Below are 24,914 nucleotides of genomic sequence, written 5' to 3'. Positions count from 1 at the left end.
GATCTGTGCTGGTCCCGCCCTGTGTAGAGTTACACAGTAACCTGAGATGAGAGGGGCCGAAGAGAGAGAAAGAGAGAGAGAGAGAGAGAGAGAGAGAGAGAGAGAGAGAGAGAGAGAGAGAGAGAGAGAGAGAGAGAATAGACTGAGAGAGGGCTGTGTTTGAGAAAGGGGTGTGGGATGGGAGGGTCATGGAGGAGGGAAGGAGGAGGAGGCTTCTGAGAGTGAGGGGGGAGTTGCCAAAGTTTTCAATGTGAGTGGCACGCATTACACTGCTGACTCCATGTGTCGTCTCTAACACACCCACACACAAACAGTGGAACAAGACAGAGACACACAGTCACACACACACACGCGCACATATATGCACAGTCCTACACCGACGTGGTTGCAGGTGCTCTTTCACCTCGTCCATCTCTTCTAACTGGAGAGGAGGACAAAGTGAGAGAGAGAGAAGAAGCGAAGAAGAAGGTGACATCACGCCAAGAAAAAGGATGGGATGAAGTGAGAGAGAGATCCTCTTTCACTCCTCTGAAGACGGACTAAAGAGACTTGGGGTAGAACGTGGGGAAGGAAGAGTGAAAGAGCGCGACACGGTCACGGTCAGTGTTGTGTACAGGTATGTGGAGAGACAGAGCAAGCCGAGGACTGGCCCTGCGTGTGGGCGCCCTGATCACAGTCCTCCTTGTCTGTGTGCATGTTTACCTGGAGAGGGGTAGGAGGGGGGCACCTCCACCCCTGCCCCAGAGACCACCCTTGCCAGCCAGCCTGGCCCTCCAGGAGAGGGGGGCGCACACCAGAGGGGGGCGGCCCGTGGACAAGCAGGGAGACAGGGAACTGAAGAGGAGGGTGTCCTATGTACGCACGCTGAAGAAGGACCCAGAGGCTGGGAGGAAGGCAGGAGGCAGCAAGGACCCCACAGCAACGTGCTGCCCACATCTTGGCCCGCACAAAAAGGTGAGTGGGGAGTGAATGAGTACATGACTGAGGTAAATGAAAGGCTAAGGTAGTGAGTGCGCTGTCTTTCTTTCTCTCTCTCTCTCTTTCGGTCTCTGTCTCTCTTTCTGTTAAAGCACTTGGATGGAGAAGTTGCCTTGCCATGCATCAGCCCTGAGCGAAACATAACCAGCAGTGCTTGTCTTTAGAACTCGTTCAGCCTTGTTCTGAAGCATTCAGTCAGCGTGTGTTTGGCAGTGAGCACATTGATCTTATTAAGATATTGTGTGTGTGTGTGTTTATGGTGGGAGGAGGGTGGCAATGCTGGCTGATGGATTTGAATAGCTGGTATCTGAACATGAGAGAGCGGAGCTGTCACTGGACTAGGACTGTGGCTGATGATAATCATGTGGACATCAATGATGTTGATGACAATGATGATCAGACTTAATCTGGTCTTCAGCCGGAACATTCCGAAAGCCTGTCAAAATGTGACACGTTGTGCAAGATGAGCATGTATGAGAAACAGTTGGTTTGAATGTTAGAACAGGGTTACAGATATCCTTGTGAAGTGTCTCCATTGGGGGACATTAAAACACAGTCCAACACAGAGAGAAACACACACACCCCATACAACCCAGCTAATGTCCATAGAGAGGCAGGTCTAACAAAAGCCCATTCAGATGCTTGCTCCATATGAAGAGTCACTTCCACCCACACTCACACACTCACTCACACACACACACACACACACACACCCTGGCGGGTGGACTCTGACCTATAGAGGTCCACACTCTATACACCACTTCCCTTTCTCCATTGATTTATTTCCTCCTCCATCACTGTCTCTTTGTCCCTCTTTCACTGCCGTCTCCATCCACATCCATCTCTCCTCGCCTTCATCCGTCCATCCACCCTTCACTCTGCTTCTCCCTTCTACCCTCTCACGCTCTTTTTTTCTCTGTGTTCCATCTCTCTTGCGCTCCCCCGTCTCCTCTCTTTCTTTATATCTCTCATTCTCTCTTTCTCTACCACAGTAAGCTGTCCACGTTCATTTCAACCCTGTACTCATGCAAAGACACTGACAGGAGGGAGACGCGATCTCCTTCACCATAACTGGAATGTTGTTAGACAAATCACTGCAAGCAAATTGTGGTATAACAGGCCCCAGCCTTGGGAGATGTGTGCAGGGGACTATGAATACTGCACCACCATATGTTTGTCCGCTGCGCTCCTAAACACACATTTGTCACATAAGCTGCCCTGCAGGAAAGCAAGGGAGATTTCTGCATGTCGTATGCTCGCTTTCCTGCTCGCTGGTATCTTCTGTCTATCTATCTCTCTCTCTCTCTCTCTCTCTCTCTCTCTCTTCTTCTCTCCCCCTCTCGCTTCTTTGTTTCTCTGACTCGTTCTCTGTGTTTTTTCCCTACTCTCTCTCGTATTCTCTCTGGCTTGCTCTTCTATCTCTCTCCTCTCGCTCTTTTCTTTCTCTGACTGTCCCTAATCTCCGTTCCTCTCGTTATTTCTCTCCCTCTTTCTCTGGCTATGCTCTCTTGCATTACTCTTTCCTTTTTCTTTCTTTCTCTCCTTCTCTCTCTATCTCTGTCCTTCCTCCCTCTTTCTCATTCCGTCCTCTCTCTCTTTGTCTCTGGCTCTGCTCTCTTGAGTGTTTCTGCATTACAGATGAAGGACACAAATCTGGAAGGCCAGACAGCTCTGTTCCATGAAACAGTGCCAAACAGGAACCACATGACCTTCACATGCATTATACAGGAAATCAGTGGCCGCACACTGCTGTTGTGGCACACTTCACACTCCCACTCTCCCACATGGCCATGGCCACATGCTGCTCAGAACAACAGCCAAAGTAGAGAGGTGTCAAGTGGACAATAGTAGCAAGCATAGTACAACATGTGGCAACCTCATAGACTGAAGCTGGCCAGAGATTTGGTCCATGCACAGCACCCTGGTGGGTCTCAGTGTGAAGTGGAGGTCTCTGTGATTGCTTCTGTGCTGCACTGATGAGGCACTTCTCCTGTTTCACATGGAGGACTGATTATAAAACACAACATGTTTTTCCTAGCCCACGTGTCCAGGCTCTACAAACACACACACACACACACACACACACACACAAACACCTACATGCATCTGATTCACTCCATTCGTGTAGGGACATGTTGTGGTTAATTGTTTAGAAAGCTCCCGCCTTCCTTCCTACCTTCGTTCTCTCTTAGTTGTCTAATCACTCCTCTCAACTCCTCTCAGCTGCTCTTAACAGTTTTTGTGAAGCCACACTCTACCAGACTGAGCTTCTCTAGGCCCCTTCACAAGAGACAGAGAGCTGACATGACAGCATGACTCGGCAAATCATTTTCTCTTAGACTGAACAAAAACACTGATCTCAGTTCCACTCAGTGGATAAATGGACGAGTCTCTGTGTGTAGGTGCATGTGTGCGTGTGTGGAAATAGGTGGGGACAGGCAGCTTCTGGGTTTGTCCAGGAAGTGAAATAATTGAAGGTGATCTTTCACTGTGTTGTCAGACACCAGCTAACACACACACACACCTCCCCTTCCTTCACAAAACGTAATCCTTTACCTCTTTTACATTCATCTTTGTTTGATTTGTTGACCTTAGAAATGGCAAGTGTAGCATCTTGTGGATTGGATGTCTGAGTGAAATAGAGGGAGATAAAAGGATAAAGAGAGTGAGAGAAAAAGCCCTCACAAAATGTTGAGCATTGTGACTCAATCTGTGGAAGTAAGCATGAAGATAAACCTTCCAGAATACTCATAAATACAAATCCATACTCATCCACCCCTATCTCTGCATGTCCCCTTTCCATCTCTCTCTCTCTCTCTCTGTCTGTCTCTCTCTCTCTCTCTCTCTCTCTCTCTCTCTCTCTCTCTCTCTCTCTCTCTCTCTCTCTCTCTCTCTCTCTCTCTCTCTCTCTCTCTCTCTTTCTCTCTCTCTTTTCTCTCTCTCTCTCTCTCTCTCTCTCTCTCTCTCTCTCTCTCTCTCTCTCTCTCTCTCTCTCTCTCTCTCTCTCTCTCTCTCTCTCAGTATAACATACGAGTGTTATATTAATTCAAGCTCAGCGTATATGTTGATGTTATAGTTTGACTCAACCTTTTGGTTTCAGGGCTCCATTGTTTAAAGTTTTCCCATTTAAAATGGGCTTTAATCAAGTCCAATTTGAACAGGCATTAATGGACAGCTTCAGAATGTGAGGGCCCTTAACTCCAATCAGAAACTAGGATTTAATTAAGTTCTTCTGTCTAACAGTCTGACATTGATTGCTTTCATTTGAACAAGGGTCTACTGGATTGAAAGTGACTGCTTTCACTCAACATGAATCCATTAAGTTTGTTTTGCTGGGTGGAGGAGGTGTATCTACCCTGACTGATTCCTGCTTACTGTGGCCTGTAGGAATTTACAATAGCTATGTTGACCATGGCCCATGACCCTTAAGAGATAGAAAGAGAGAATAACAGAGGGAAAGGAAACATACACATAAAGTCTCATAAAGAAACAAGGGTGTCCAGAAGTATGTTTGTGTGTGTTCGTGTGTGTATGTGTGTGTGTGTGTGCGTGTGAGAGAGAGAGAGAGAGAGAGAGAGAGAGAGAGAGAGAGAGAGAGAGAGAGAGAGAGAGAGAGAGAGAGAGAGAGTAATATACTGTGTATAATCCCTTAGGTGTGACTGGGTTTGTCAGGGAGCTTTAACCCAAAGCTGGTGGAGCCAGGGACAGTCACATTTAATCTATGTCTGAGAATGTGACACGTCACCTGGGGTCACATTCAGTCTGCTGCCCCCTCCCTGGAGCTCTGGCTGGGACTGGGGCTGCAGGCTCAGACTGGGATCGGGACTCTCCTCTCAATCATTACATTATTAGTTGCAAAAATCCATCTTGATGTAAAAAACGTACAGACTGACTGCATATAAATGATTGCCGTGGCTGCTTGGGGACATGGATGGTTTCCAGCAGAACGGCACATTAAACTTCAGCTTCACTTTAGCATAAAGGGCTTTTGTCCCGCTGCTGTCATCTATAATGGTGATCAAACCCATATGTAGGCCTTTCTGTATGGAAAGACCAGATCAATGAAGTCATTTATATGGGTGGATTGTACAGGAGGCCTGTTGTGCTGTACCTACAGCCACACAAAGCAGCCTTCTCGTTGAGTAGAAGTCAGTGTCAGCCTGTGATAGCCTGAGTGGAATGATCCTCACAATAGTCCTCTCAGACACGACCGCCTTGTTTAGGACATTCCAGGAGGTTTTCCACCTCCCACCGTGCTGATATGAATGAGAGGCATTGATCTGCAAAATGACTGCTGAATGCTCCCCCTCCTGACCCCACAGAGCTATGGCCTACCCAACTTACCTTTAGCCATCACTAGGCTCCCCCTCACAGACATACACACACATTACCCTAAATATGCACACACACGTACACACACCTCCACCCACCCTTCCACACTGACACACACACACACACACATCTCCCATCCAGGTTTTAAACAGATGACAGAGTCCGGCTCCAGCAGAGAGGGCGTGGAGAGGAGAGACAAACAGGAGGGATACGTTTGTATTAACAAGTGCTCCTTTGAAGCATCCAGAGTCTGATGACTGTGGCCTGAAAGCACAGTCTCTGTTTATCTGAGAGATGTGTTTGCCTGAAGTCTATGAAGTGATGAAGAGGCATGGAAGTAGAAGAACTTGAACTGGTGCTGAAAAAAGAGAGAGGGAAGAACAAAGTAGGGAGGAAGAGATGAAGAAAGGGAGGGGGGATGATTAGAGGTAGGGAGGGGGGGATGTAGAGAGTTAGGAAAAGAGAGGGAGGGAGCAGAGGTGACTGATGACAGATAATTAGTGCACGTGCTAACGAACATATCTTTAATCTCAGTAAATAAAAGGAGAAAACTGAATTGGAATACAAGGACAGCATTGGTTAGTGCAACTATCTATGGTTCTTGCTCCAGGCACAGCAGTTCTAAGTGTTGATATGGTGTGGCCCCAATGAAATGTTACAAGCTGACAACATCTCATGAACAGATTTTCTCATTAGTAAGATGACACTTTCTTTCAATCTCACTTCCATCTTACATCTAACTCGATACTTCCGTCCCTACCTCTCTCTGCTTGTCATCTGGCTCTTGGCATGTGTGTGTGCGTGCATCTGATGGTACTCAAGGTATGTGTCACCGTGGCTGGGGGAGAGACTGGAAAAGCTCTTTGACTTCAGACTATATCTGCTATCTTCCTCTTCACGGAGACAGGCGTGTCAAATGTTGAATCAACTCTGATAAGAGAAGGTAGACATAACATTAGCGTTATTCATGATGGTGTTATCTGGGTGGAAAGGTTGTAAATGGGAACAAACATTCTCGCTTGAAAGGAAAAGTACTTTTAAAGAGGGAAACAGCCTTTTATAAGGGAGACTTTCAGGAATCGATCAAGATTACATTTTTTCTCAGTAATTTCCCTTTCTTTCCCCCTTAGGACTGTTTTTTGGGGGGGATAAAAGTTTAACACTGAGTGGTTTCATACATACAAGCTAACCACACAGCCCAGGCAGAACAGCAGTGTGACTCGGTTCATTTAAATCAACTCAGTTCCACAGCAACCAGCATCCTCCATGTTGCGGGCCAAGGTTAGTACTGAGCAGGAGCAGCTAGCAGCACAAAGTAGCAGGACCAGCTAATAGGACCAGCTAGGGCTGCAGAGAGGCAGCATATCATGGGGCCAGATGGAGATATTGTAGGTTCTGGTTAATGACAACCACCTGTGCAAACAGACCCAGGATCAGGGACTGCCTCTTTGGGAACAACAGAGCCTGGGGAGATGCCAAGATAAACACTGATCTCAGAACAGCTTTGTTTGACAAAGACAGCATAGATAAATGTGTGTTTGTATATGTGTGTGTGTGTGTGTGTGGTATTGGTAGGTCATGGTGGAGGAGTAGTTTTATAAGCCTGCTATGAAGTATTTGCATGTACAGTATGCAGATAGCCCAACCCCCATCTCCACCACTCTGCACACTCTCAACACACTCTAAAAACCTTTGATTCATTGCCTCCCTACATTCCTACGCATACACACACACACACAAGCAAACACACAGCATATTCAACCCAGATGTGAATTACTGAGACAGTGTACATATATAATCTTTCCACAGAGTAACAGTGCAACAGAAATGGCCTCTGAATATCAGCTCGACTACATCTCTTTTTCACTCTTCATTTCTATTCTTCCTCCCTTTATTACTCCTTCCCAAAGATGCAGCTAAATACATGCCAGATTAACGCTTTATTAACAGATCAGTGTAATCCTGCTTTAGTCTGCTATATTCTAACAGTACACAGGCCCAGGATGGGCTCAGGCACTTGACAGAAAAAAATAGGCATGTTAAGAATTTTAATTTCACTGGGTTACTATAGTGAAAACAAACTGATGAGAAATAAAAAGTCAACAACACTCCCATGAAACTCCCAAATATGTAAAATGAAGGTTGTCAGCTGGCCTTGTGTTCCCCAGAGAGGAGTTCTCTTCCCTGGGCTTGGAGGAATGGGAGGGCCCATGGCCCGCTCTGGAGCCCCACTCACCACATCAGTGTAAATCCCAGGCAGTGACACGGTCTGCAGGCTGAATGTGTGATTGAATGGCAACCAGTAGAGAGATAATGACATTCATAGCTATAATGAGCTTTTCGAACAGAGTGATAACGGAAAAGAGGGAGAAGGGGAACAGTAGAGATGGAGAGAGAGATGGATGGACCGTGGCTCATAAAACAATAAACAGTGCAATTTCAACTGGGGAGATCGCAGCTGTGTCAGGTTTGTTCAAAGAGCTCTATGCCAGGCAAGTTTGGCTAAGATGTGTGTGCGTGTGTGTCTGAGACAGGGTGTGTGGTAATGTAATACATTTGTAATACATTTTCATAACGTGCCTCGTAATGTGCTTGAGGCATCTCCCATCTAACCAGAACGTTCTGTCAGGATAACAGAGGAGGAGGCCAGATTGGACAGGTGGCGTTGGCACTCCTAGTCTCCTCACAGCAGTTTCTTCAGAACAGGCAGACGGACGGAGGACAGACTCACAGACACGGCATCCCAGCATCGGGCCAGAGTCATTCTGGAAATCCCACACTGTGAATGGGATTTTCATAGACAGCCTGTAACTGTTTATACAAGCTTAAACTCATTTTCGTCATTTCTTTCTCCTTTCTCCTCTTGTTGTAGCTACTGGCTCCTCCATCGCACCTTTGTTCCATCTGCTCATCCTTATGATCATGCTCGCCCCCTCTCTGTCTTTGTCTTTCTTTTTCTCTGCTTCTCTATCTCTTACCCTCTCTCTCGCTGTCCCTCCTGCCCTTCTCTGTCCTGTCTCACCCTTTCCCTCTCTCTTTCTCTCTCTCTTTGATGGAAAAGGTGTGAGTGTGTGTGTGATATCTGTGCATGATGCATGTGTGCCTGTGTGATGTGTGAGTCTGTGTGACGTGTGAGCTGCATGTGTGTGTGTTTGTGTGATGTGTGTTTGTGATGTGTGTTTGTGTGATGTCTGTGATGGCTGTGTATGATGTATGTTTTCTGTGTTGTGTGTGTGTCAGTGTGTCGTATGTCTGTGTGGGTGTGCCTGTGTGTAACGTGTGCAGCAGCATGTCTGCTCCTGTTGGAGCCAGTCACCATCCCCCCACTCCAGCCATCCCAGGGATTATTTATGGTTGGCCAGCCTCATTGCTCACACCTAGGCTGAAGGACACAAAACTCTGATGAAGCAGAACTTTCTCTTTGTTGTCCCTGATAGAGGACAACATTAACCCCCTGAGCTAAAGTTTACAGATAAGCTAACATAAATCTATGCGGCAGGTTGTCGTCAACATTACCTGGCAGCCTGCACATATGTGACCTCACTGAGCTTCTGCTCACTCAGAGCCCATGAGGCCTTTGCTCAGTGGGTGCACATTGATGACCTCACAGGTGCACCTGCTTTCTCATTGGCTGATTGAGTTATATGTATGAGTATGAGTTCAACAGAAGAGTAAAGGGCCTGGACCCCCTCTGGAGGAGAGCGCCAGCAGAGTCTGGGGGTTGGTAGTGTGGAGTGATTAACCCTAGAGCCCCTGAGGTGTCGATGGCTTTTGCTCCCTGGGTGATCACTGATCTCTGAAAACTCATCCCATCTGCTCACAGCATGCTGGTATCTCCTCTGTACACACACACACATGCACAGACACACTATAGAGAGAGGAGGGGGGGGATTTAGGCAGATAGAGAAGACAAAAAGCAGGACCATGCTGGGCTAGGTTAGGTGATGCAGGGCCATGCTGGGCTAGGTTAGGTGATGCAGAACCATGCTGGGCTAGGTTAGGTGATGCAGGACCATGCTGGGCTAGGTTAGGTGATGCAGGGTCATGCTGGGCTAGGTTAGGTGATGCAGGACCATGCTGGGCTAGGTTAGGTGATGCAGGGCCATGCTGGGCTAGGTTAGATGATGCAGGGCCATGCTGGGCTAGGTTAGGTGATGCAGGGCCATGCTGGGCTAGGTTAGATGATGCAGGGCCATGCTGGGCTAGGTTAGGTGATGCAGGGCCATGCTGGGCTAGGTTAGATGATGCAGGGCCATGCTGGGCTAGTTTAGGTGATGTAGACCTAGGCTGGATCAAGGCTGGGAGCCAAGAAAAGTTGGCTGCAAAAATAACACAAATGGCTTTTGAGAGGATAGAGAATATATAGAGAAAAGAAAGCCTTGGTTTAGTTTTTTTTTCAGTGTGTATGTGTCTTCTATTTGTGCTGTCTGCACACAGCAGATAAATGGAAATGTCAGAGCAGATAAATAATGAACATCCTGCAGGTCATAAGCTGCTGACAGGAGAAATGGCTAACACCTTGACAGAGTCTGACAGATTACATTTCATTCTACAGCCCCCATTTCAAATAAAAAACACAACCATTAATTATTGGACTCCAGACAAAAAGACATTCTGTCTTTTTCTGTTTTGGAAGGCCATGAGGTGAAGGTTATAAATGGTTGTATCTGGGCTTTGGAACATGCTCTGCTGAAAAACGTCAACATCCAGCGTAATCATAACCTTTGGAAGCAAAGTGGGGTCAGGACAGGCGTGGGAAGAAAGAAAGAGCGATGGAAAGATAAGAGAGAGAAACACAAAAAGGCACACAAAAATTATAGACAGTGACATGTAAAGGGCAAGAACAAAATGACATGAAGAAGATTACATCACAAAGAGAGACACAGAGAGAGAGAGAGAGAGAGAGAGAGAGAGAGAGAGAGAGAGAGAGAGGGGGGGGGGGGGCGAGAGAGAGAGATAGCAAGAGAATGAAGAAACAACCTATCAAGAAATACTTTGTCTGAATATAGAATTTTTTGAGGGAACATGACAAAGACAGTAAGATGGGAGAGATGGGAACACTATGCCTCACTGGCTGATATAAGTCACGTTCACCACAGCATGCTTGACAGATGCTGCCTGAGTTCTGATCAGAAACCAAACGAGCAAGATCCTATGGTTCAGCTGAGCTCTGACCAGAAGCTAACCAAAACACAATCATGTGAAATCAGTTGTTATAGTAAAAGAACCTGTTGTAGTGGGGTAGAAACAGATGTACTTATGTTCATGAGAGGAAAGGAAACATCAAAAAGGGTGTTTATACCTTTCGTCAACGTTTGTCTTGTGCAACAGTGTTCCTGAATTATTCTGACAGCGGTTTTACACACCCATAATGTTTTAGAACGTTTCAGGATGAATGCTTGAGACATTATTCATCTATTTCATAACGCATTAAGTGAAGTTAGGTTTTGGTCTCGTTTTGGTCTTGGTATGTGTTGAAAACAATTTCTTTAAACAAAGCCAGAGAGTTCTGGCCCACAACACAGCAATGGAAAGTTATCTAGAGGGGGGCTTGTTCGTCAGTGGGATCAGCTTGGATGGAGCCCAGAGAAATTGGAGATATAGATAGGATTTCATGGCCACCACTACTCATCATTTCTTTCTGGTTCAGGGGGTCCAATCGAGCATTTTTTTTATGGGGCCCAAAAACATATAAAACTTCCAAAAGCCACATGACAACAATGAAAAATAGCTTCCTGCATCTAGGGCTAATAAACCATTTTATCCACAGTGTTTGACCCATTAAATCACCGTCTACAGGGGAACACATCACAGACCAAGCGCATGCGACTCTCCCAGTCCCTGCTATAATCACAACCAGACACATTCCTCTGATGATAAATGAGGTCATGTAGCCTAGCTAGCTGCCAGGCACTAGGAATGGGTCGCTTTAACCGCTCAAACTACTGTATGTGAAAGACAGTTTGGAAGCACTGTTCAAGCTATGGAGGAAGATTCAGTGCTTAGGAGTTACTGTAAGTTGAGTGCAAGGAAAAACCTTGAATGTCCCCGTTTTGAGGCATACCAGAACAACACACTTTTTTAATGTCAGGAAACTGCAATATGATTAATTATTAATAACATTATTATTCGTCTGTAGAAGACAGCAGTAGGCTATAAAGCGAGGATTGTAAAGCCTGCATACAAGCGGATGACTGTGTGTATCTGTGCTGTTTTGCAGACTACCCGGTGGCACATTGACCTGGAGCCGTGGGCTGGAGAGACCCACTCTTTGGAAGACGAGGCTCGAAGATTCCTCAACTACATCACCACACCGCAAGTAAACAAAACGTTTCCTGTGAACATGTTACTACGTAGCATGCCAGTACTAACTGTATGCTAACGCTAACAGGCGTCGCTACATTGCCGCACTTGGCTTCCTCTATCTTGATCTTGGTTCCTTGGGATACAGATGGGGATATACTAATACCGTTGTGAGGAGTGAGTAGGAGGAGAACAAATTTGACTCGATTATGCCAAATCTGATCATCAATGGTAGTTGAAGTATTGAATGAAGTCTTGAAATGTTTAAGTCATTTTGAAGTAAACCCATTACATTCAAGTTAAACTATAACAGTTTAACAAACACTTTATCCAATTGGTCCTCTTCATAATCTGCTTATGGGTGGTGCATTTATTTAGTTTAGTAGTGCAGACATAACTGATTACTCTATCGATCCCCCCCAACAGATGCACCCTTTACTCATCTCAGTCGGAGCTCAAATCAATGAGTGGCCTCTGTTTGCTCATTCCCAGCAGTGCAAATGAGAATGAATTGGCTGATAAGATGAGGCAAGGCTGGGGTTTAGGAAGCATGCGCTGCCTGTGCCCTGGAGAACACAAGTAAAGGCCAAAAATGAATGTTATGAGAGAGATTACAGAATCAATGGCTTTGTTATTTCCCAGGTATAGCTTTGTTGAGTAAATACCACACTGAGATGGTGGCTATTTGTCAAATTAAAATGTACCTTAACACATCAGAACTTATCTTAACAGTTGTGGACTGCTTGGAGTTATTCTTTATCTCACAAGAGGCAGATTCACAGCTCACAATAATTCAGTGTCACATTATGATATAGATTAAATAAAGTATATATACTAGTAGGCCTTTACTATGTATTAAAATGTACTGAATATAGTTTACATATCCTGTATATATACATTGATAGAGAGGGAACATAGTAATGCATAGAGAATGAGAGAGAGTGCGTGTGCGTATGTGTGGCATTTGGAGTGGTCCATCATATCCTCTGACAGGCGGAGAGTGGGTAACTGTGGTGAAAACAGTGTCCTCAGCAGTAATTCTGACTGGCGTTGCGTTTGGCAGGACACAACCTCATACAGACATGCTCACTGGGACTGGCAGATCGATAGCAGTCAATAAAGCACACACAAACCACAGATATGTTATACTCACACACACTTACATATTTTATTACACACTCGCTCACACACACACTCACACATACAATTTTTACAATACAAACACACTGCTTGGTTTACAACAATTGTTATGAAGAAAATATGAAGAATAGTTTATGGCAACCTAGTAGACACCTCTCTGTCCAAGGTCCATTATTCATGATTGTCTACAACAGGAATGAATGAATATCGTCTCTCTGTAGCTTATGCAGTCTTCAAGTTTGTGTCCAAACAGCATCATCGACCCATGATAAGTTTGCAACATCGACCTTGGTCTGAATCAGACCAAAGTAGCTGAAGTACAGGCTTTTATATTGGCCGTACCAAGGCTCTCACTTCTCCAAGTAATTGGCTGAATCCTGGCCACCTTTGTGCAGAAGCACAACAGGGAAAGTGCAAACATAAGAAATTCAATTTCTCCTGATTTCTAAAGCACAGCAGTGTGGCTTGAGTGTTCTCTCACAAGATATGTCCCACAGTGGGATTGAAACACAATGGCACTATAGCAATGCTTCTCTTTGGTTTCATCTGTTCACTGGTCATAGCCTTGTCTGATGGGTAAAATCGTCTCTTTTTAGGTCTGCAAACACACACACATTCCAAATCCTTAAAGACTTCACAATGTGGGAGAAGCCCCAGGGCTTCTAGAACCCCCACTGGGGAAACAAGTTGTTTACAGAATTCCCAGCCTGAAAAAAGACCAAGTGAAAACGAATATGAGCTATTTTGTATCTATACGGCTTTTCCATACATATTAATTACCGACATCAGATTCATGGGAACACCAATCACATCCTGCCTTGATGATTTAGTAATGTAAAAAATGTATCTCTCTCTCTCATCTCCCCCTCTCTCTCTCTCTCTCTCTCTCTCTCTCTCTCTCTCTCTCTCTCTCTCTCTCTCTCTCCCCGGCTGACTTGTTCTGGTGCTGGGTTGTTGACAGCTGAGGGCTTGTAGAGTGTTCGCTCAGCTCCAGCTGCTTTGAATGATGAATGCAGCATGAGCTGCAGAACTAGCCTCAGTCTGACTGATGTACCACACACACACAAAAATGTACTCTGCGGAACATGAGCACACACAGACGCCCCCACACACACATCCATACATAAAACCATGCAGTGCAGTACATAGACACACACCACATCCCCTACCAGTGCACACATACACCCCCAGATGACCAACCACATTCAGTATTCACACACACACACATATCAAACATATACACATGTGCTGTACTGTCCCTAAGCCCCTCAGCTAAGTCTGAGGAATCTGCAGTGCTGTTAAAAGGGATAAAATGATCTCCTTCTTGTGTATTCTGCTGGGTCTAATTTAACATAGATGGAAAAGATGAAGAAAAAAAAGATGTAGAACAAGTAGAGAAGTTGAATGGGGGGTGTTTACCGAGTCTGGATTACACCACAAGCTCACACTGTCATTCAGGAAATGACATCATACATCACTTAACCTCTCTAGTCTTTCCTTGTCAAACTGAATCCTTGAATGTCAAATGAAAGGAAGAAATGAAGGTGCAATTTTGCTGTGGGTGAAAGGTGAAGTCTTGTCAGAGGAGACGTTTTAAGGATGTGAGGGCTGAAGAAGGTGTTCGTTCATGTTTAAGCCAGAGGCACAGGAGAGGAGGATGGAAAAACATGTCGAAATATGAATAAAATCACTGGTTTGGATTTCAATGTGTGTGTGTTTGTGTGTGTGTTTGCATGTGACATGTTTGTAATGAGCCTGTTCAACAATTGAGGCTTTTTGTGGATGTTGAAGATGATGATGGTGAGGATGATGAAGCCACTGACCTGATGTCTTCCCGCAGGTGTTGTGTGTTCCCCCTGCCTCTGGGGGCGCTGTGTTGGAGACCAGCCAGGAGGGGCCCTGGGCTGTGTGTCTGGACAGCAAGTACAGCCTGGCTCACAAGATACACAGCAAACCCTGCAGGGTCTACTCTCTGGGGTCAGAACAGAAACACACACAAGCACAAACACACACAGACAGAAAGACAACTCCGGAATCAACATTATTTCCACCACAACACAAAATGGAAAAAGGAACACACAGTACCAGTTAAAAGTTTGGACACATTTTCCCATTCAATTGTGTCCAAACACTTGACTGGTACTGTACACACAATCTCAAACAGGAACTCACACAGACAGACGTGGTACAAACACACACACACACACACACACACACACACATACACACACACACAAGCACCCACATACAGGTCGAAGGGATTTGACCCTTTGATTCCCTCTTCCTCTGTCTGTTGACCCTGGCTGGGCTGGGCACACGTGGAGGGACCTGGTGTTGGAGGCTAAAGAGGCTCAGCTGGAGGAGAGCAGCTTTTCATTTGAGTGATGAGAGACAGCACAGGTGTACTGGCATGAGGTCACACAGCGCTGGGAGGCTGTGGATGGAGAGGGGGGAAGGGAAGGGGGAGAACAAAGGGGGGGGGGGGGGGGGTGAATGTGGAGAGGAGGGAAGAAAGGATAGGGGAGCAGGGAGGCAGGAGAGTAGAGGTGTAGGGAGGAGAGGGAATTTAAAAAGGAGAGGGGTTAAGAAAGGGGAGAAGGAAGGAAGGAGAGGAGTGGTTTGGGGATTACTCCTCCTTCAGCTGCCAGTCTATTTATGGTGGGGTCACAGTTCAAATGAAGTGGTCTGGAGTTGGGATCTGATTTCCTCTGGGTGAATGAATGGTGCTAACTCCCCAACACATACACACACACACACACACACACACGCACAGAAAGACGGACCCTAGCCCCTGAACAGGCCTGGGGCCTTGTGAATGATGATACCTTCAGAATGTGCTTATCTGTGGCCGACAGCTGTAATGTTAGAGTTGAACCAAACACATGAGTCAGCAGAATTGGCTTCTCTCAATGGGGGCTGAAGACCTTTTTACCAGCTAGATATACTGAACAGTATACAGTTATATTGTAATTTATATTGAATCATAGAGATCCTGCGGACTGAGGAGTTGAAGTAGGCTCCACCCCTACTTACTGTAATACCATAACAAATAACCCAGATGAAAAGCATCAATTCATAAAGAAAAACCCTTAAAAAACATCCATAAATCATCTGGAACATTAAATTTTTTAGAAAAAATGACAGCCCAGAGTTACATCCTCCTCCTTCCTCCCCAGCCCTGGCCTAGATATACACACACATGCACACAAACACACACGCACACACGCACACACACACGCACACACTCTGGCTAGTGTATGGTCATGTTCTGTAATCTGTGACAGGTATTCCAGGTATCTCATCCTTTGGACGGCACCCCCTCCGTCTTTTCATAACATCTCTGCCCCAAGCCTCAGTTTGCAGAGCGCACGCATGGCAAACTGGGCGCCTGGGTTTGAATGTGTGCCCGTCTGTTTGTGTCTGCGTGTGTGTATGTATGTGTGCATATGTGTCCATGTGTGTAAGTGTGTGTGTACGTGTGTGTGTGTGTGTGTGTTGGTCACGTCTCATTAACGCAGTGTTTAACGAGCCGTGAGCTCCCGTGCCCAGACAGGAAGAGCAGATGTTGTCTCATTGGCTCTCTGCACGGGGCCGCAGCCTGGACTCACACATGACAGCCCACTCTCCCATTCTTTACCTCTCTCTCTCTACCTCACTGCTTCTCCTTTGTTCTACCTCTTCTCGCTCTCCTTCCTTCCCTCCGGCCCGCCCCCGTCTCTCCCCTGGCCCTATAGACGGGAGAGGGAGAAGAGCAGAGCAGAGAGCTGGAGGCTGTTGCATCAGTCTCTAATCCTCGGCCCACAGCAGCACTACGGAAGGGTACCATCTTTCTCAGCCAGGAGTGGTAGATACAGGAAGGATAGAACAGGGGGAGACAAACATAGAGAAGCAGGCAGGAAGTAGGCTTTCTTTCAGATACCTTCCCTGCACACTCAGGAAGTGTGAAGCTGTGTGGGCTCAGGGCACTGTTGACACAACAGTTCAGAAAGAGGACAGGGCTTTTCAGAGTGTGTGTACCAGGATGGGGGCTCTCTTCCTCTCTCTCACACACACACACACACACACAAAGTCACAGACATTCATCCATGTCTTCCTACAAGACACAATATAAAACCTACAGAGCTCTCTTCTATTAGCCTCATAATCCAGTGCAACTCCACATGACAATTACCCTGCCTTTGTCTCATTGAAACACACACACACACATACAGGAACACCCATACAGACATACTGTACACACAAATACAGGCACGCACACACATACACAAACATAGCTCGGTGATGTAATCCCACTAAAGCTTAGGCTGTGTAGTGTTGAAGCTGCAAAGCCCACCATGCAGTCTCCAGGTGTTCCCGTGATGCCATGAGCTCCTGTGTTAACTTGATCACTTAGGAAGGTGACAGAGATGTCTCCCCACATATCTCCTAGAATCACTACCTCATCTCCTGCTCAGCCTCACTGAGACACACCAAAATCTATGGGGAGCTAGACTAGCTCATCTGTAAAACTGGAGCGAGTTCATACTCTGCAATTACCGCACAGCCATATAACAACTTCACCCAGGGGACCAGAAAGGACAGATGTGTCTCAATGTTTAAAGAAAGAGACACGAAATTGAGAAAGAGAAGGGGAGAGAAGGGGAGAGAGAAAGTGGAAAGAAGGAAATTAAGTGAGAGATAAATCTTTTTGAAGAACCAATTTTTATCTGTTGAAATATTCATACATTTCCCTTCACAATAGCACCAGGCAAGACCATATTCATTCAAGCGGTTGATTCTATTCGTACATAAGTGTGTTTGGGTTAGGGTTAAATATGAAGAGAGAGAGAAACACAGAGAAAAACATCTGTATTAGTATGTTTCATCCATCCATCCATTCCTCGACCCAGCTAACCTCCTTTGTTCTCTCCATCTAGACTGGGTGTAGCGGAGCGTGTTCTGGAGCGTTCCCTGGGGGGGGCGGGGTGTGAGGTGCACTGCTTCGACCCGAGCCTGAGACAGCCCCACCTCCAGCAGGGAGACATGTGGCTCCACAAGCTCTCTGTGGACTGGCGTGACCCAAACCCAGCCATCTCCGCCCAGAGGCACCACGGCAACACCAAGAAGCTCGCCACCATCCTCAACGACTTTGGCCACAGACAGGTCAGAGGGCATTGGAAGTGGGGCCATTGTGGGATTGTGGGAAATGTAGTTCACCATTTTAGTAGAAACAGGATTCATAATTTGATACAATTATACAAATTATAAAGCGATGAAAACAAATGCTATTACTGATGAGAAAAACAAGCGTGGCTCAAAATATTAATACATATTTTGAGGGCCCAAATGTATAATGCAGCAAATCAATACGTTTCATCACTTAAATGGCTTCATAAACAAATGATGAAAAGTAAACACATTATCACCACACCCATGCAGCCATCCAGCCATCCATACACACACTTTCCTGAAAACTAACCAGCCAAGGAACCAGCAGCAGGACAATACAGAGAATTCTGATGAGTAACCTTGCAGTACTACACAGTTACTCTGCAGTACTACACAGTTACTCTGCAGTACTACACAGTTACTCTGCAGTACTACACAGTTACTCTGCAGTATTACACAGTTACTCTGCAGTACTAGACAGTCATTCCCTTCATCTCCTCTAACTCCTCCTGCTTGGTCTCCTCCTCCCCCTTCGTCTTCTAATCTGTCATTCCTTTATCGTCTAACTCTATCGCTTCAGGCCATAGAACTCACTTCTGTGGGCTTCCTCCTGTAAACATTATCATGCTGAATATGAGCTCACCGAAGCCCCTCAGGCCAGCTCATATGGTTCAGCTTAGATTAATGATATACAGTACACACACACATACACACACACACACACACACACATATAGCCTGGCTGCCAGCCCAACTTCTCCCCGCCCACAAAAAAATGTGGTTGGGAAGTTGGGTCTGGAGGGTCTCGTATTGGGAAACAACTACAGAAAACCAGAATCTGGGCGTACCAATGAAATTGCCAGGGCGGGCTTTATACGACGATGGACAGATGATCAACAGTAACGTAATCATCCACGTCACAAAAGAGCGCTTAAGTTGAATTTGTTTTGAACAGACAACATATTACATTGCTCTGATTGGTTGTAGGTCTATCCAATTGAGCGAAGAGGCATTTGTTTTCCAGGCTCATTTGAAACACGCATGGTAGTCAAAGCCCAATGGAGAGTTCTCAGACTCATATTCTGACTAGAATTATGAGTATGACAACGTCAGGCTAACACACATACACACTCAGGTAGAAACCTGCACACACGCAGAGGAGTGTTTGCACACAAATGAACATGCCCCAAAACCAGATTTGTGTGGAGCAGGATGATAGCTACTTCCCCACAGAGGTGGAGCTGGTCCAGGAAGAGAGAGAGAGGAGCTTCCAGCTCTGAGCCAGGAGAGGATGTGAGGATGTGAGGGTCAGGGCTCAGCCCAGGCTGGTGATGTGTCAGAGGGAGTGCACAGCTGCTGCCACTCCAATGTCCTCAGGAGGAGACGTGGTATTCAGACACTGCTGCAAGATAGGGGGAGTTTGTATGTTCTGTCTGGGAAGTGGGAACGGTTAAGAGGGGATAGAGAAGATAAGCTGAGAACAAGCGCTACCACACAGCCTTTAGCTGAAATGAATTCAAATTTTTCATCCTGGCCTCCTTACAGAATATCAATCTGCCTTCACAGTGTTAATCTGACTTCATTTATTTTAGCTGCTCCTTGAGTTATTACACCCCAGGCTTTTTTACGACCTGTTTCGGCAGCAGTTACCTCAGCCTAATTCATTACTTCTATCCTTCTCCTTTTCTGCATCAGCAAATGAGGGCCAATGTTAATAAAGGATTTTGAGTAGAAAGCCCACAAGCTTCACAGTGGTGTTTAACATTGGCCTGGCCATGCTTGGAAGAATTGGCCTCTAATTCCTCGGGAGCCAGGAACAAAGTTTCCACTCTTTACAAATGAGTTTGAGGGAAAGGTGTGTGTGTGTGTGTGTGTGTGTGTGCTGGTGTGTTTATGTATGCTCGTGCACCTGTATGCATGTGGTTGTGTGTGTGTCTGTATATGTGTGTGTGTGTCTGTATATGTGTGTGTGTGTGTGTGTGTGTGTGTGTGTGTGTGTGTGTGTGTCTGTATGTATATAATTGCGTGCACCTGAATTCATGCATCAGTAAGTAGAGGTCCTATCTCTGTACCTGCTTGAAATTCAGACCAACTCATACATCCCACAGTACAGTGGGAACACCAGTCCGCTTTTCACTCTCTCTTTTCTTCTGCTTTCACTCTCTTTTCTTCTGCTTTTGTGAAAAGAGAAGCAGTGAAATTGGATGAGAAGCTTCTAAAGGTTGAAATATGCATGTGTTTGTATTCCTTGTGGGTGATTATACCGTTTATGAATGAGTCACACTTCACAGGTCACAGTCCAAGCTTGTCTCCATGGTGACCGAACCTCAGCACTTTACCAGACCTGCCTGTCTTTTAGAAGCTAACCGTGATTTTTCACAGCAACAGAAATAAATGACAGTTACAAACACACCGACGCATAAGCACATGCCGTACCCCCCACGCCCTTCGCCCCCCAGACACGCACACACACACAGAGCAGCATGACGTCAATTGGTCAAAACCCCCTGTCTCCCTCTCTGATCTCCAACATTATCAACCTGGTCCCAGAGTCCTTCCCAGGCTGGTTGAGGGGCTGACCCCGGTGACTCCCCTCTCCAGGGCAGCTGTTTGAGGGTGTGTGCCCAGCCTCTCCCTGGGGAAGGCTAAGCCTCTCTTTCTGCTGATCTCACTGATGTGTAATTAAATTATTCTCATTACAGAGCGTGTCTCTCGAGTTTCTGCTAATTAAAAAACACTAAAGACTTAATCACCTGCTTGATGGAATCAAGCATCCAGAAAATACATTTCTCTAGTCCTGGGAGGGTGAGTGCTGTGTCAAAGTCTCTGTAAACAAATTCAATTATGTTTGTGAGCGTGGTTTTGAGAGCAGGTTTGGATCCTAACACCCTTTGCTCTTGAAAACAGCTGGTCTACTGAGACCATATTAAGCTCATTAAGTCCATGTCAAGCAATGTTCTTCTGCAATATGTTGTAACAAATTTCAAGCTCAAACTTCAAGATTTAGACATTAAAAAAGCAATTTTTGTGAAAAGTTGTTTAACTTATGGTGTAACTCTCATCAAAAGTATCTTCAAATTAATTCATAAAAACCAGCAGTCCAAATGGTTTTGGACCTCCTCTATAAAAAATGGCTCAATGGAGATAATTACCTTTGCAGTTTTGATCAAACTTGACTCATGTAGTGGAGACAGAAGGCCTTTAACTACTGTGTAGGCCCCTGTTATGTATGATGGTTGCAGGGATTGCGTAATTTGCACAGGCTAACTTACTGAGAATTCATCAGCTTAGTAAAAATAGTCGCTGTCTCTGCAAGGTTATCCCTCCTTTAGACATCACAGAACATTGGTTACTCTGATGTATTGAATTCCTAAGACGTGAATTTTGGAGATGGTATCTCAATAAGTGAAAAAGCAGATTTCTCTAACATAACTGCTGGAGTTCTGGCCTACAGAGGTTGTTCTGACAGGATTCTGGACATGTTCTTTCTCTGTTCTGTCCCTTCATTTCAATGGTAGAACTGGCTGCTTTCTCCCAGATAACTGCAATGCCTTAGAGAGTTGAACAGGTCTGGGTTCAGTGTTAAGTTCCCAAAAGGTAATGAGTACAAAAAATGTGACCTCTTTGGGGCCTGCTACTTCAACATGTCACATGACTGGTGCAGTTTAGCAAGTTTTACATTGTCCCCTATGGCACTATTATCTCAAATAGTGGCACCCTTTACACTATGCAGAAGGTTGCATTCTAGCCTACATACTGGGCAAATGCTACTGGACGTCTTCCTATCATTTTCAGTGTGCTGTATCGGACGTACTATTTTATGAGACATTCTAAAGACATGTCTATTTTGGTATTGTTCAACAATATTTTTATGAAGAGTGAGAGAGTGAGGGATTCTTTTTTTAAATTTAAATAAATCCATTTGAACATATGGTGTGTCTGAATTGCAATTATCCTCTCTTGCGGAACACAAGAGTTATTCTGACTTTGATTTTGACCTTGGGGGAAGGCAGAGTAGGGCACCGCTTCGAATTAGGCACAAAATAGCATCTCTCTCTACCCCATCATATACCTCAGCGGACCATCATTTAGGCCAGCCGAACACACGCACACACACACACGACACAAATCCATCACTTGACCTACTTCCATGTATCCCTGCTCGAGCCGCCTTGGCCTCGTCTCTGCTCCTCTATATCCATCCCCCTTCCTCCTCCAGGCGCTGGTCATTTAGGGAGAATTGAACACTAACGCTGCAGTACATTCTGGGATGTCCGGGGAGCCACAGTACCATATGGAGAAGCTAAAGGCACACTGGCACCTCGCCACGGTCCACATCGGCCCTGTCCAGGAAGTGTAGACAAGCTGGTAGTGGTGGTACAGGTTTAAGGACAGAGAGACAGAGAGTTTACATGGTTTACATGGGTTGACAGTCTGACAACACTGGATGCATACATCAGTACACTGCCTGTGGATTGCCTTCTGGCCCGTTCATGTTTATGTGGTATTGAGAATTTTAAATACACATGGAAAGAAGTGAACGCACAAAACACACACACTCATGTACCCACAAACATACACATAGTCACTCACACACAGTGATACACACAAGTACACAGGCAGACAGCACACAAATCCAGTACGACATGTCAGTCCAATTAAGAAACATCTCAGCCCTGAGGAATATCCCCATAGGGATGCTGAAAATACAGAGCACTTCATCTAGACTGCAGCTGAGGGAATAGCTGCTTTTATGAAAGCTCAATCGTTGAAGTAGTCTAATGAAGAAAGGGATTTTCTGAGCACAAAAGATATACAGCATTCTGAAATGTTAAGGCCCTTTGGTTAGCAGAATAGAAGGAAAGGGCGGGGGGGTTCCACTGAGAGCCAGCAAATGTCTCAAGCTTGGTAAGATGTTTAGTAGAGGTCTTTGTTTTGATTGAATTCGTATCACTTGCTAAATGTACCAGTAGAGATCTGTATTATGGTTTGGGAAGATAGCAGTAATTCTGGCTAAATTAATGCTGCAAGAATCTTGCTTTGATTGGTCTGCTGGATGATTACCCTTTCACCAATGGCCAGGATCCGCCAGTGGCAGTGGGAGGAGCGACTTGGCAGTCTGCTGAGATAGAGGTTGAAGGATAGGTTTTTGAAAATAATCCAGCCCTATGGAATGCCAGACTGAAAATAATGTGTGAACCAAAACTGATAATGAGTTTCTTAACGCTCTTAAAGGTCAAACAGTCCTTTCTACCCTAAACATTCCTTCCCATTTTAAGTAGTTGCTCCAGGCCAGAGGCTCCAGATGAGCAGAGGGGAGTTTAGGTTCAGTGTATCATGACTCCGGGACATTTGTCTCCAAAAGATCCTTTCTTTGGGGCATCGAGTTCATGTTGTACTCATTTATTCATCTTTTATACTTCCTCCATCAGCCCTTTAATCTCCAACCCTGTGTAGTACAACGTGTTTGCCTCTGCCTAAGTTATTTCCATCAGCTCAGTCCCTTCTGCATCCTCTCCTCCTCCATCTCTTCTCCCCTCCTCCTCTCTCACCTCTCCTCTTCCATCATTGCCTGTAATAGTTAATGTTGTAACCCCATCTTGACTCCTCATCTTCTATCACTGTCTACTGTATCTCTTATTGCTGATAAATATTGACTCTCTCCCTTCTCAATATCCTGTCCTTTTCTTCCCTTCTTCCCTATCACTCTGTCCAAGCAAGATGTGATGATGCAGACACGGAAACAACAGAGCGTAACATTCTGGCAAATCAGGTCCCGTCATTCCTGATAACTCTCTTTTCCTCCATTCTAGGTTGATGTTCTCAAAGCAGACATGGAGAGTGCTGAATGGAAGATTCTGGAGAATCTGATTCTGGAAGGGGTCCTCGACTCTGTGGGCCAACTCCTTCTGGAGCTCCACCTCCACTGGGCAGGGTTTGAGGTGGGTGGAGACGACCCCTCAGTGGTCCGTTACTGGTTCAGCCTGCTGAAGGAGCTGGAGCGCGCTCACTTCCGCCTCTTCCGCTCCTACAGCGACCCAACCAAACCCCGTCTCTTCCTGCACAAGAATGTTCTGAATGCTAGCAGTGCCTACACGCTGGGTTGGGTGAACACACAGTGGAGGCACTAACTGGAACAGACAGGCCTTCGGGCCAAAGCAGAAGCTGCTCAGAATAATGACACATGCTGGGAAATGTAGTTTGGGTTTTGATGGACGATACAGGTTGTCCATTCCTAAGGCTTTCCTTGTGGAACGTGGCTTACCAATGTTTCGGGTTTTTACAGTTGAGTCACATGTGAACACAACACTCCTTTCAAGCTCTATATGAAACACTGATGAGTCACCCCTCGTTGACCCCTCCCACGTGTCTGAAATTATCTCAACCATGTTGAGGGGAAGGTGTAATTGGACCAGAGAGGCAGAGCATCAAAGCGGTTGCGGGTTGTCCAGGGGAGGGTGGGGTGTGGGCTTCAAGCCACAGTCCCCCCTATCATCAAGTCCTTATCTTGGGCTGGCCTGGAACCCACCAGTCCTGACCACCTCCTCCTTCACTACCTTCCTACGGGAGATTCTACCGCAGACAAAATGAAGCAGGTTGATCATATTGCCAAAGCCATGCCACATTGGTCAGGAAGACAACGTTGCTGGCCAATCACTTCTGATGAAAGACCCAGGGGTAGGAGGGTCAGAGACGTTGCTGGCCAATCACCTTTGATGAAAGACCCAGGGGTGGGAGGGTCTGAGACGTTGCTGGCCAATCACCTCTGATGAATAACCCAGTTGTGGGAGGGTCAGAGATGAGGACAGTCCCAGTTGTCGGGATGGTCCCAACAAAGAACATGTCATGTTTATTTTGTATTAAAATGTGTTTTGCAGAAAAAAGGTTTAAAATATGGAGGATATTTTATTTAAATGTTACAGATGTCGGGGGAAAAGAATATTACCAATTCTCTTTTCCTACTTAATAGTGCCGTTTGTGCATGTTTGTAGACTGAACAGCAATTATAATAAA

The 24,914-nt window shown here is 45.8% G+C and overlaps 1 protein-coding gene across 1 annotated transcript; it reads left to right on the top strand.

The window, feature by feature from the left end:
• Window positions 1-293: 293 nt before the first annotated feature.
• On the top strand, window positions 294-24,831 carry mettl24 (methyltransferase like 24). Its single transcript, XM_084699915.1, has 5 exons — window positions 294-954; window positions 11,531-11,629; window positions 14,594-14,730; window positions 17,670-17,895; window positions 23,714-24,831. The coding sequence occupies exons 1-5, from the start codon at window positions 619-621 to the stop codon at window positions 24,029-24,031; spliced, it is 1,116 nt and encodes a 371-aa protein (XP_084556041.1). The 5' UTR covers window positions 294-618; the 3' UTR covers window positions 24,032-24,831.
• Window positions 24,832-24,914: the final 83 nt, after the last annotated feature.

Source organism: Hypomesus nipponensis, chromosome 6, assembly GCF_054491055.1.
Source record: "Hypomesus nipponensis isolate SF chromosome 6, ASM5449105v1, whole genome shotgun sequence".
NCBI classification, from domain to species: domain Eukaryota; kingdom Metazoa; phylum Chordata; class Actinopteri; order Osmeriformes; family Osmeridae; genus Hypomesus; species Hypomesus nipponensis.
Note: the sequence above shows the minus strand (reverse complement) of the source record. Positions and strands in the feature narration are given on the sequence as shown.

Bases quoted from the DNA above. Each gene is read 5' to 3' on its own strand.
- mettl24 (XM_084699915.1), top strand. From the start codon at position 619: ATGTGGAGAGACAGAGCAAGCCGAGGACTGGCCCTGCGTGTGGGCGCC. The intron at 955-11,530 runs GTGAGTGGGGAG...GCTGTTTTGCAG, and splicing joins ATCTTGGCCCGCACAAAAAG to ACTACCCGGTGGCACATTGA. The intron at 17,896-23,713 runs GTCAGAGGGCAT...CCTCCATTCTAG, and splicing joins ACGACTTTGGCCACAGACAG to GTTGATGTTCTCAAAGCAGA.